Source organism: Mangifera indica, chromosome 5 (assembly GCF_011075055.1).
Source record: "Mangifera indica cultivar Alphonso chromosome 5, CATAS_Mindica_2.1, whole genome shotgun sequence".
Lineage (NCBI taxonomy): Eukaryota > Viridiplantae > Streptophyta > Magnoliopsida > Sapindales > Anacardiaceae > Mangifera > Mangifera indica.
This window is the reverse complement of record NC_058141.1, coordinates 15,975,175-15,988,096: the sequence shown is the minus strand read 5'-3', so window position 1 is coordinate 15,988,096 and position 12,922 is coordinate 15,975,175. Positions and strand designations below refer to the sequence as shown.

Below are 12,922 nucleotides of genomic sequence, written 5' to 3'. Positions count from 1 at the left end.
TGTTCATTTCATGGCCCTGGCCCCTGATGATTGTCAAACCAGAGAGAATGTATACATGCGGTAAACCGATCGCAGCATAATTTACTCCATAAAAGTTGAAAAGGAGAGGTCTTTAAAATCAATGTAAGTAGATGAAGTAACCCAACTCTGCAGGTCAACCCGCCAACAGTCCCTTTTTTCTCTCTTGCCATGCAAATTCCGCTTGACTGGTATAGTTTTGGTTTTGATGCAAGTAGCCTACCGCAATCCATATGGCCTTTCACCTTTGCAAAATCTGAACAAAAAGGACAGTGCCCATAATAACACTTGAAAAGTTGAAAATAAATGTTGTATCCTCTCAATCAGTGAGGGTTTATGTATGAGCCAGACCCTGTCTTTATCAGCTTGAAATGTCTGCTTAACTAATTTTTAATTATTTCGTTTCCATTTTTCCTATATAACTTCTACCCGACTTCGGAAAGATATCAGTTTACAGCTTCACTCCTACCTTTTTGTCTTAATTTCTGGTATGAGTTTAGCTCTTCTATTCACTCTTTCTTTATTTGTAAAAGATCATAACTGTTTGTTTATGCAATAAACATTGCATTTGCACAAATAACATGATGACTGGCAATTTACTTTATCCTTTTTTGTATAATTTGTTTTTCTTCTTTCTCAACAATGGTAACTTTTCGGTTTTTAAGGTGCGACTTATGATGGCGGGTGCTAAAACTACTACCTTTGAGTTTATTGTAAAGCAAGGAGAACCAACTTTGGTTCCTCCTGCTGAGGAGACAAATAAAGGCCTGTATTTCCTCTCAAACCTTGATCAGAACGTCGCGGTAATCGTTCAAACTATTTACTGTTTTAAATCAGATTCAAGAGGAAATGAGGATGCTGTGGAAGTTGTCAAGAATTCCTTGTCCAAACTACTCGTTCACTACTACCCACTTGCGGGGAAGTTAATTATCAGTGTAGAGGGGAAGCTGATAGTGGACTGCACAGGTGAAGGTGCTGTTTTTGTTGAAGCTGAAGCAAACTGTACTATTGAAGAAATAGGAGACATCGCAAAGCCTGATCCTAAGACTCTTGGTAAGCTGGTCTATGAAATTCCTGGAGCTCAGAACCTACTTCAGATGCCTCTCCTGGTGGTTCAGGTTTGATATTTTCACTGAATGGACTTAAAAAGGAAGCCTTGTGAAAGAGATGTTCTCTCTTTTACATTTGAAAATATACAAGAATCAAAATGGTTGATTGTCCCAATTCTGCTCAGTTTTGGGTTGTGCATAACAAACTTTACCATTTAAAATATCTTCATTTTCTTCAAATTTGGATCCATCTAATATATTTATATAATTTTTGGTATTGAAATAAGTAGTTTGCTCATCATGAAGTGCAACAAATTGTAATTTTTTTCTTCCAGGTGACTAAGTTCAAGTGTGGGGGATTTATAATTGGGATGTCCATGAACCACTGTATGTTAGACGGGATTGGTGCTATGGATTTTATGAATTCATGGGGTGAAATTGCCAGAGGCTTGCCTCTAAAGGTGCCTCCAGCTCTAGATAGAACCATCCTGAAAGCCCGAAAACCACCTAAGATAGAGTTTCCACATCATGAATTTTCACAGATTGAAGATATATCAAACACCAGCAAACTTTACGAAGAAGAAATGCGCTATAATTCCTTTCTATTTGACCTGGAAAAGATTGAAAAACTCAAGAAAATAGCCCTGGAAGATAAAAAGCTAAACAAATGCACAGCATTTGGAGTACTCTCAGCTTTCGTGTGGAGAGCTCGATGTCAGGCATTAAACATGAAGCCTGATCAACAGACAAAGCTCCTGTTCCCTGTGGATGGACGATCAAGATTTGTACCTCCATTACCTGAAGGCTACGCGGGCAATGGAATTGTATTGACAAGTGCACTGTGCACTGCAGGTGACCTTTTGAAAAATCCCCTATCATATGTTGTTGGACTGGTTCAAGAGGCTGTTCTAATGGTTACTGATAATTATATGAGATCTGCTATAGACTATTTAGAAATAACAAGAGCCAGGCCATCTTTGGCTGCAACTCTTCCTATCACAACTTGGACTAGACTTCCTTTCAACACTATAAACTTCGGATGGGGAGAGCCAATTTATGCTGGTCCTGTGGCTTTGCCTCAGAAGGAAGTGATTCTGTTCCAATCTCATGGAAAAGACAGGGAAATCATAAATGTGCTTCTGGGTTTTCCAGCTTCTGCCATGAAGAGATTTGAGGAATTAGTGCAGATATGAAGATAAACAAAGGATTGAGTTACCAGTAAATAAATTATAAGTGTTTGGAAAAATAAAAGTTGTTGAGCCAGAAATGCACATGGTTTGAGTGGAAGGAAGAATACAATTCTACAGTGCAAACTGATGTCTTATTTTCGATGTATTTATGTTGTATGTGTAAGATATAGTGGCAAACCTATAAATAAAATTTAGAAGGTCAAAATTAGAATATCACAAATATGTTTTAAGTATAAATAAATTCAAATATTTGTATTAATACAAATTTATTAACTTGTATGTTTATAATTATCTTTGACATGATTTTATATTTTTAAAGTATTGCAAAATAACTTTATTATCAATACTATTAAATATATCATTATCTATATAAACAATTAGGGTTGAATTCGAATAGATCTAACTTGATCTTAAAAGTCAGTTCGGCTCAAATTTATTTAGTTCAAATTAAAGTCAATTTCAAGTAGGAAAATTCGACTCATTTTTTAAATCAAGCCGAATTCGAAGTATGGGTGTTTGGCTTGACGAATTTGAGCTAAACTCAAATAGAACTATTTTTTATTCTAATTGAACTTAAACTAAGGAGTCTTTAGACTTGATTATGTTCATGTCCACTTTTGGAAATTACAGTTTAAATTGTAATTAAGGGTGTACATAATTCAATTTTAATCATAAAAATAAGATCGGACCCCTTAAAAATTATAGTTTAGTTTAGATTGATAAATTTTTTAAAAACAGTTTTCTGTTTGGGTTTAGGGTTGACAAATCGAATTAAACGGTAAATCATATTATTTTAATATATATATATATATATATATATATATATATATATAAGTAATTAGATATACAACTTGTTTTTTTTATATTTATTTTTTCATTTTTTTCACTTTTATATTGTATATATATATTTCATATTTATTTTATCTTTTAGAAAATTATTATTCAATAATATATATTTAGAAGTGAATGATTTTTATAGGTTCAAACCGAAATTTGAATGGGAGTAAATTGCTTTTTTTAGTATAGTTTGAAATATAAAATACTTTGACTTGGTTTGAAAATTTTCAAAACCATTTTTTTAGTTTGGTTTGAAAACTTTCAAACTGCACCAAACTGGACCGTTCACACTCTTAAAAGTAACCTCGTCGTGATTTTATTTTTATGCATACTATAAAAGTTGTTCTATCAGAATTTTTGACAAAGGTATGTTGAAATTTTTAATACTTGTGTTTTGAACAAAGAGAGTGATAATAGAACACTTTTTTTCAAAATAGAAAAAGGAGATATTATATTATACAAATGGAATTTGAAACTAATATAAGGGGTAAAATTAACTTTTCTAAACTTGAAACAAATATTAGGGGTAAATTTTAACTTTTTTAAACTAGAAATTAATACAATTGAAACTAATATCATGCAATGGAAAGAGTGGCTAGAAACTAATAATACGCTCTTTTGGATTTTTTTAAAGGCCAAAAGACTTATTCCTGAAAATACATTTACGGGATTTCAAAAACTAAATACTTATCCATAGATTATTAAACTTAACTAAAATCATTAGTTATAAAGAGTTAAATTATTATTTTATCATTAAATCTTATAACTCTTAGAGTTTATATAATTTCCCCTCTTGATTTGGGAAACTAACAACTCCTCTCAAAGATTAAATTTTAAAAAATTCACTTTTCTCCATAGCTCTTACCCCCCCCCCCCCCCCAATTTCTAGGGTCTCATCTTTGTGGCTATTAGGAATCCAATCGTCAGTTTATCGTTTATCTTCTCTGTCAAATCGTTAACTTTAAATCGATCTTCTAAATGATAAAGCATCCTCCGGAAACATCGATGAAAGACGATGTTTCATTGCCTAGATCTTAATGATGTTTCATCATCCATATGTCATCCTTTCATCGAATTTTCAGACAATGCTCCTTTCATCATATCAAAAGACATTGTCTTTTCATCTTTTGTTAACCGAATTAGTTTTACAAGCCATAGGGGGAAAATGGTAACTTTTTGAAACAAAATCTTGAGAAAAATTTTTAGTTTTTCAAACTAAGAGAAAAAATTTATATAAATTTTTAGGGTTTTAAAGTTTATGAGTGAAATGACAATTTTACCCTTACATTTAACTAAAAATTTAATAGAAATTTAGGAACGGATGAATATTTAGGTTTTTGAAACTTCACAGATAAATCTTTATAAATGGACTAAAATGGGAAGGGGATAAATCTTGCGGCCTTTTTAAAAAAGTCAAGGGGGTGAGGTCACCTATCGATCCTCCATTGACTAGGGGTGGATTCAGGTTAGGCTGAACCTAAACACTCATTGATTTGAGTTTGATTCGAATTTGTCAAGTCAAAATTAAGTTTGACTCGAGTTAGATTCAAATGAAAAATGACTTAGCTTTATTCGGTTTGAATTTGACTTAATTTTGTAGCTCGAATCAATGGTTTAATTTCGTAGCTCGGTTAAACTTAAATTAATTATTCAAATTAATGGTTTGAATGTATGACTCGGATTCATAGTTCAAGTTTGTGGTTCATTAGCAAAATGAAATTATTTTACCTAAAGAATATTCAAATTTTCTTATTTGAGCCCCAAATTCGAACTATTAGATTCGAGTTGATTTGAGCAATAAATTAGAACCGAATTGAGCAACGAATTCAAATTACTTATTCTAACCCTGAATTTGAATCGGATAGAGCCAAATATCCCTTGACTCAAGTTTAACTGAAATTAAAAAATGAATCAAATCTTCAAATTTAAGTTCTATTTGAATTGAATTAGCTTTCAAGGGTGAGCCGGTTCAAATTCTATCCAGGCCCACCATTGACTATATTTCCTGATAAATATTAGCCCAAATCAGCTTCCTCAAAGTCATGTCTCTCGCCTAGTATTAATGGGTGAAGTCCTTGTATCGTATTTCGGATCTGATTGAGCAACTCAAGAACCAAGTCAACGAGACAGCGAAAGCCTGATCAAATTTCAAAGGATGATCATAATAGCCAGGACTCTTCTTCTACACTAAGATGAGCTCAAAACCACATCTTCTTCTGCACAGAATCACAGGGCAATTTCACTATCCAAGGAGACTCATCCAAAATCTCCAGATACATCCCAAAATAAATGCAAAATGATTTGCAGGGAAAAAAATCATTTAACAAATATACATTTGTCTCTCTGTTATTCTCTGTTCCTCAAGTTTCTCTGTTTTTGTTTCCTTTTTATCCCACACTTTACCATATCTTATTATATATATACATAGATAATTTTATATTTATTATTCAAGCTCAGTCCCACAAAGTCCTTTATTATGAGGTTGATTAAATTTATAATACTAATTAATTAATAATCACCAATGATACAGAAATTTTTCTTTTTGAATTAATTTACATGCATCAGCAATAATATTAGTATTTCCTTTTTTGGCCAAACGACTATTTCCCACCCAAGGTATGCTGTAATGACGAGTTTCCACCCTTTAACTATGGAAACACCAAACACCCACCCATGGCCGGTTAGATTTAACCAAACCCTAACGGTGGTAAATTTAATTGCATTTCCCCCCCTAAAAGTTTAAAAACTAACATTTTTTCCCTAAGCTAAGTTTGAAAATATTGCATTTCCCCCCCTAGGGTTTATTTCCAAACCCTTCCAATTTCCAAACCCTTTTCCGTCGCTTTCTCCGGCGCCATCACCGGCCGTCTTCCCCTCCCGACGGTTTCTCTTCCACCGACGGCGCCTCTCAACTCGACCTCAACGTATCCGACGCAGAGATAAGCCGTCTGGGAAGAGAAATCGTCTTCCCAGACGACGAAGACGAGATCGATCGATCTCGTCTTCGTCATCTGGGAAGACGAGATCGATCGATCTCGTCTTCGTCGTCTGGGAAGACGATTGTCTTCCCAGATGAAGACGACTCGTCTTCCCAGAGGACGACGAGTCGTCTCGTCGTCTCGTCTTCGTCTGGGAAGACGTCGTCTTCCCAGACGACGACGACGACTGGGAAGACGAAGAACTTCGTCTTCCCCGACGAAGTTCTTCGTCTTCCACAGCTTCTCCGACTCCGATTGGAAGTCCAAATGGGAGGAAAGAGTTCTCTGGAAGGTGAGGATGCTTCGGGAGGGAGAGACCGTCGGCAGTGGAGCCGGAGACCGTCGGCAATGCTTCGGGAGGGTGAAACTGCGATTTTTGAAAACTTAGGCTGGGGGGGAATTTTAGTTTTTAAAGTTTAGGGGGGCAAAATATATTCTATTTTAGTTTATTTTTAATATTCTAGAGAAAATGACAATTTTACCCTTGTCACCGTTAGAGTTTGGTTAAATCTAACCGGCCATGGGTGGGTGTTTGGTGTTTTCATAGTTAAAGGGTGGAAACTCGTCATTACAGCATACCTTGGGTGGGAAATAGTCGTTTGGCCTTTTCTTTTTGAATTAATTTACATGCATCAGCAATAATATTAGTATTTCCTTTTTTAAGTGTTTGGAGTTGTAACACAAGCCGTTGGGTCTCTTTCCTCTTTTAAAATTATTCTTTGTTTCGGCAAATTTAATCTTACTTTAAATTGCATAAACATATTCTAACATCTTTAATCCAATATTCTAATCTATTGTTAAAATATTATCTATTTTAAATATATTTTTATTATAGTTTTATTTATAACCTAAAACACGTGTTAACAATTTAAAGAACTTACAGACTATTTAACTGATTAAATCTTTTTACTCTTAATTGATGTAGGAAACACTGGGATACGCAGATATAGTATAGACAAACCCAACATCTCTTATATATTTTATCGATATGAAATTTACGCAAAGATATCACATATACCCCTTCTTACAAGAATTTAGAGTCTTCACTGAGGTGTGTCCTATCATCAGCTCATAGATTATTTAACTATTTATATCTTCTCATCTTTAATTGATTTGTGATACGATGGGATACACAAATAGAATATAAACAGACTTAAAATCTCTTCCGTATTTCGTCAATATGAGATTTATCCAAAGATATTGCACACACCCTTCTTACGAGACTCATAATCTTTATTGAGGTTTATTTCACTATCATTTAAGAGGATATACAAAATGATTCTAATTATCAAGATATTATCTACTTTGAATACACAATTCATTGTAGTTTTATTTTTAAGTTTTATAATTTAAAATACTGTTTTACTAGTTTAAAAAATTCATAAATTATGTAACTAATTAAATTCTTTCATATCTAATCTATATAAGATACATAAATAAATACAAACAAATTTAATATTTTTTTCGTATTTTTTCTATAAAATTTTCCTAAAGATATCACACGTGCGTTACTACTTTATTTTACTTTTTGTTTCCATTTTTTTTTTTAATATTGAAGCCTTCATGCAACGCAGGTCCAAATACATCTCCAGATGTTGACTAGCAACAATCTTAACGGTGTTAGCATTAATTACGGGTTTTGTTAGCTGTGTGATATGACATGACCTCTGACATTGATCTTGTGGTTGTAATTTTGTGCTACAGTTTGTGACGCTATTTACACTCCTAATTTTCAACCCGAATTATGTTGAATGCGGATATTACTTGTTCGAGCCCTACTCATTGTTTATATCGAATTTAAACTTATTTTTTTAAATAAATTAAATTTAAATTTATTTGTGTTACATTAAATTTGGATTTAGTCTAAAGTTAAATTACATTTTAACCAAATTCAAATCTTAATTTTATAAATTAAATTAATTTATAGATAATCAATATCAAATTAATCTCAAATTAATTTTTATATATTCAAATTATCTCCGATCAATCATAACCTCATTTAAAACTTTCATAAATAATAATATTTGTTTAGACATTCAATTATGTTAGTTACTCGTTATTCGTTTTATAATTAATGTTGAATACTTTGACTAATTTTGTTAAGTCTCCATCAATATAAATAAATTCTCCTTGGACCGATTCAAACTTTACTAATTGAACTATGTTGTGCTATTCTAAACCTTTTGTGGATGAAAAATTATTTTACTTAAACTCAAGGTGCCCAATAATTTTTCCTAAAAAAAAAAAAGAAAAAAAAACTCATCTATAAGAAAAGAAGACCAAAAAAAATTAACTAAGAAAGGTGGATATTGTCTTAAAAAATAAAAAAAAATGTTACTTAAGAGTTTATATCTATGGTGTATTAATAGCTAAGGAAAAATAGTCTGATAAAATATGAGGTATTTTGAAAAAGACTGAGTTGAGAATCAGAGTCTTGGTGGGAACTATTAAATTTTATGACAAACCATTATTACTCGACTTTAGTAAAAATTTATTTATTTCTCTCACTTAGTAATATTCATGATTTAAAGGATTAAAAAAAGGTAATTATAATTTTACGTAACTAATAACTTTCTAATAAATTACATTAAAGCCAAATGACATAAAAAATATGATACCTAACCCATTACGTTCTATATTTGGGAGATTTCTGTCCCCTAATTGAGCTATGAGTTGTCGCTTCTGCTTATTATCACTTGTTGATAAGAGGACATGCGGGTAGTTTGACATTGTACAACAATTTGAATAATAATATTTGAAATTATAAAATCAAAATTTAGTATTTTTGAACTGCCCTCATTTTCGTCATTTTTGTTTTGGCCCATAATTCAATGGGCACCCACTCACTGTTCAAGTTCAGAAGGGAAGTCCAAGATTTTCAGTTGTCATAGTGTAACAGTTAGGTCTAACAACCGACCAATTCTAGTTGGGAAGTCCAAATATGTAACATTAATTAGTTACTGTTCATTGTGGTAGGAGTTAGTTATAATTACTTTTCACTTAGATCCACCTAAATTCCCTAAAACTCAATTAAGGTAACTTGTTTATTGTAGCTTGTAGTAGGTGAAATTTTGCAAATTCAAAATATACATTCAGTTATCTCCCTCTTGTTTATTGTAGTATGTCTTGATTGCTTCCCTGATGAGATAATATTGATGTGTCAAATATTAAAACCAAAAACAGTATTTTTTTTATGTGCCAAAACTGAATTTAAAATTGAATCAAATTGTAATTGTTCAATTCAATTTGGTTTAAGATTTTACTAAATTATTTGTTTAGTTTAATTTTAAAAAATTTGTAAATTAGGCGACCCTTCTAAAACAACGATAGAAACCAAAACAAAATGTATAATTGAGTATTATTTATAAATACACATAAAATTAAGTGATTACATTATAACAAAATAATATCCGTGATCTTAAAAAAAAAAGTGTTTATATTTTAGTTCGTTCTAAAATTAAAAAATAATAATATTTAAAAAGAATTTTTGCAGAGCTATTGGGTCGTGGGCCATATTAGAATTGAGCCCACACAAAACAATTTAGGCTGAGGTGTGAATATGTAGATAAAAGCCATTCAATAGGTATAAAGCCTACACTGTAAATAACAATAACTGTTTCATAATTACTCAATTTCATAATTTCCCTTTTTTTTTTTTTTGGCTTTATAAGAAACTGCTTGAACTTTTATTTTTATTTTGTTGTAGACACGGTTAGGTGAGGGTTTTTATTATTATTATTAAATGACTACATGTGAACCTCATTAGTTGATATTGAATTTAAAAGATAAGATATTGACCTTTTTTATAATATTAAAATTGAGATTTATTTTATTTTTTTATAAAAGAAACGTGAATTTCGGGTATACAAGTTATTCTACAAACAAGGCAAGGTTATAATATAATTACAAAAAGGCCAAAGGACTATTTCCCACCGAAAATATGCTTTTATCCAAATTTTTCCCCATTAACTTTGAAAATCTCATTTGTCTACCTATAAATCGTTAAAAATATAGTTTCAAGGGTAAAATCATTATTTTATCTATAATATTAAAAATAAACTTAAATTTGATTTTATTTTCCCCATAAACCCTCTTTTCCCCAACCCAAATTTTCAAAAACAACATTTTTCCCCCTTAGGATTTTCAAACTTTCAGATTAAATTTTTTGATAATGACTGACAATCTCCAGACAACGTCTCTTCCTCTCCGTCATCTCCTCTTTTTGACTGTGCAATGTCTCCCCCTCCTAGACATTATTATCGACGAAGACGATGCATCTTTGTCGATGATGAAGATTCTTCTTTGACGAAGAGTCTTTATTGATAATGATACTACACGACATTGAAAGATGTATGACCAAAAATAGGGGTCGTCGGAGAGAGAGAGTAAGTGTTTAGAAATCATCGATTGTCATCGAAAAAATTGGATATAAAGGTTTGGAAACCCTAGAGGGAAAATATAGTTTTTGAAAACTTGGGTTTGAGGAAAATTGTTATTTTTAGGGTTTGAGGAGGAAAATAATATAACTAACTGATTCAGTTAATTTTAACTACTCATGAGAAGATAAATAAAATTTTCAAAGTTAATAAGGGGAATTTGAAAAAAAAAAAAAACATACTTTGGGTGAGAAATAGACCTTTGGCCTCACAAAAATGAGAAATTTGTCAATTATTTATGTAAAATAACACTCCGGGAAGATTGAGTCTATAAAACTTGTTTCTGTATCAACAAAATTATTCAATTATACATTAATTTAGAGAAAAAGGTGGAATATAAGAATAATAAAATTATGTGAATTTATTTTGGATATAAAAATAAATACATACTTTATGTGTATTGATTTTAAATTAAGAAAAAATCTACATTCAATCATATGCTGATTATATGAGTATATATATATATGTATTTGTATACCCAATAGGATACTTGTAAAAGAGAGATGGGCTAGCTGGTTAATTTATACGCATACACAAACTTTAACGAAGTTAAAATCCATTGATCTTGAGGATTCTGGAGGGACTCAGAAGCCTGTAAGCTCCATAACCTTTGTTAATGTTGAAGTTGGGACGATGAGAGGGACTGAAAGGGAGAAATGGGCTATAACCTTTACCAAATCCGAAACCAGCAGGATCTCCACCACTTTCCTCCATTTCTGCTAGCACTTTGTAGAACAACTCCACATCACAGGGTAGCAAAATTGGACCTTGGCTGTTAAACCCGTACTCCGATTCAGCATCTTCTAGCAGAATCTTGAACAATGGATGATTAGCGAACTCTGTCTTGATAACGAACCTTTGTTTCTCGGCTCCAACGTACACTGTGAAACAACCTTCTGGAGCTACTTGAGCTCGCGTTTTCTCTTTTTCAGGTGACGATAATGGTGATGACGATGTGGCACAGTTCCAGGATTTGCTCTTTGACAATGAATCGCAGGGTGGATTTTCGTTTGACCTTCTTGCTCCTAGTGATAGACAGTGTTTCCATGTCTTCATTATCAGGCTTTTCTTACCCTTCACTTGTACACCCTCCATTCTTCTCAAGTTAAAGGAAAAAGAAGGGCTATAGAATGATTTGTATGAACTTTTCCCACCTGAAAATATCAATATGAGAAGAGAAAAAATGAAGAAGGTAGAGTGACTCACAAGGAAAAGCTAGAGTTTCTTGAGCCGTGTTGAAGTTTAAGCATATAATTTTTTAGTAAGATTGGATGATATTATATTTTTGCAACCCCATTATATAGCCCCGCCTGTGTACAAAATCGTAATTATTTTGAATTTGTCAACGCTAGATGCTTTAGCTGCATCCGTTTGAACATATATATATATATATATATATATATATATATATATATTTTATCAAATCATATTTTCACATCCATATGTCAACTACCAATAGCGAACCCAGGGCCACAGCCAGGGAGGCCACTGGAGCTCCGCTACAACAACCAGTGAACATTTTTCAAAGCATAATATATAAGAAGTTATTGACAAAAAAATAAAATAAAATATAAAATTCAACTTTAATAATTAACTAAAAAATAATAAATCCCAAAAGTCTGAGCGCCGAAAATGAAGGTGGTCGATTTTGGCCAAGAGTCACCTCATATTTCAGCTAACATGTCTATTAGGTAACGCCATGCACATCGCTTGCACGCTGAAGTCAAGAAAACAGTGGGGGTTCGGCGTTAACACAGTTCGCTATAACAATAAAAGCTACAGCATTGTTTCATTATACGCTGCAGAAGATGCCTACACCACGTATGAACTCTGGGGAAATTTTCATCGGATTGGACTCTGAATAAATGCAACATGGCAAGTATACAGGTTATGTATGGTTTAATTCTAATATACATCATCAAAGACGTCAACCTTTTTGTTCTAGTAAGTTGATTAGATAAGGCCAAAAATCGTATTCCCACCCAACGGTTACTGCAAACCCCCAACTCATATTCATTAATTTTTAAAAGTACAAACAATTACTTATTTGCTAAATTTAAATGTTTTTGTCAAAGATAAAATTGTTATTTAAATTCATATTTTAATATTACCTTTAAGTTTTAAAATATTTTTTTTGCTTTATAACCTCGTATTTTTCAATTTTAAAAGCTAACTTTTGTTCTCCTATGTATAGAGTTTTAAACTTTAATATTTTTTTTTCATTATAACCACTGTTAATTTTCTAAAACATTTCAGTTTCACCTCTTCTCTTGCCCTCAATTTCTAGATTTACTCTCTGGTGATCATGCATTAGCTCTCTCTCTCTCCTCTCTTTGCCCATCTTTATCGGAGGCAAAGATAAAACCAAAAACTTTTCATCTTTGTCTAAGATGAAGACGGTCGAAGAAGGAAGG

General features: G+C 32.1%; 2 protein-coding genes across 2 annotated transcripts; one reads left to right on the top strand and one right to left on the bottom strand.

Annotated features, from left to right (window-relative positions):
* The first annotated feature begins 346 nt into the window (after nt 1-346).
* LOC123215401 (omega-hydroxypalmitate O-feruloyl transferase-like) lies at nt 347-2,477 on the top strand. The gene is made up of 3 exons (XM_044635469.1): nt 347-506; nt 684-1,136; nt 1,403-2,477. The coding sequence occupies exons 2-3, from the start codon at nt 693-695 to the stop codon at nt 2,258-2,260; spliced, it is 1,302 nt and encodes a 433-aa protein (XP_044491404.1). The 5' UTR covers nt 347-506; nt 684-692; the 3' UTR covers nt 2,261-2,477.
* An 8,455-nt stretch (nt 2,478-10,932) lies between these two features.
* Nucleotides 10,933-11,797, bottom strand: LOC123215400 (auxin-responsive protein SAUR71-like). Its single transcript, XM_044635468.1, has one exon. It carries the CDS (start codon nt 11,601-11,603, stop codon nt 11,058-11,060), a length of 546 nt encoding a protein of 181 aa, XP_044491403.1. The 5' UTR covers nt 11,604-11,797; the 3' UTR covers nt 10,933-11,057.
* Nucleotides 11,798-12,922: the final 1,125 nt, after the last annotated feature.

Bases quoted from the DNA above. Each gene is read 5' to 3' on its own strand.
- LOC123215401 (XM_044635469.1), top strand. From the start codon at position 693: ATGATGGCGGGTGCTAAAACTACTACCTTTGAGTTTATTGTAAAGCAA. The intron at 1,137-1,402 runs GTTTGATATTTT...TTTTTCTTCCAG, and splicing joins TGCCTCTCCTGGTGGTTCAG to GTGACTAAGTTCAAGTGTGG.
- LOC123215400 (XM_044635468.1), bottom strand. From the start codon at position 11,603: ATGGAGGGTGTACAAGTGAAGGGTAAGAAAAGCCTGATAATGAAGACA.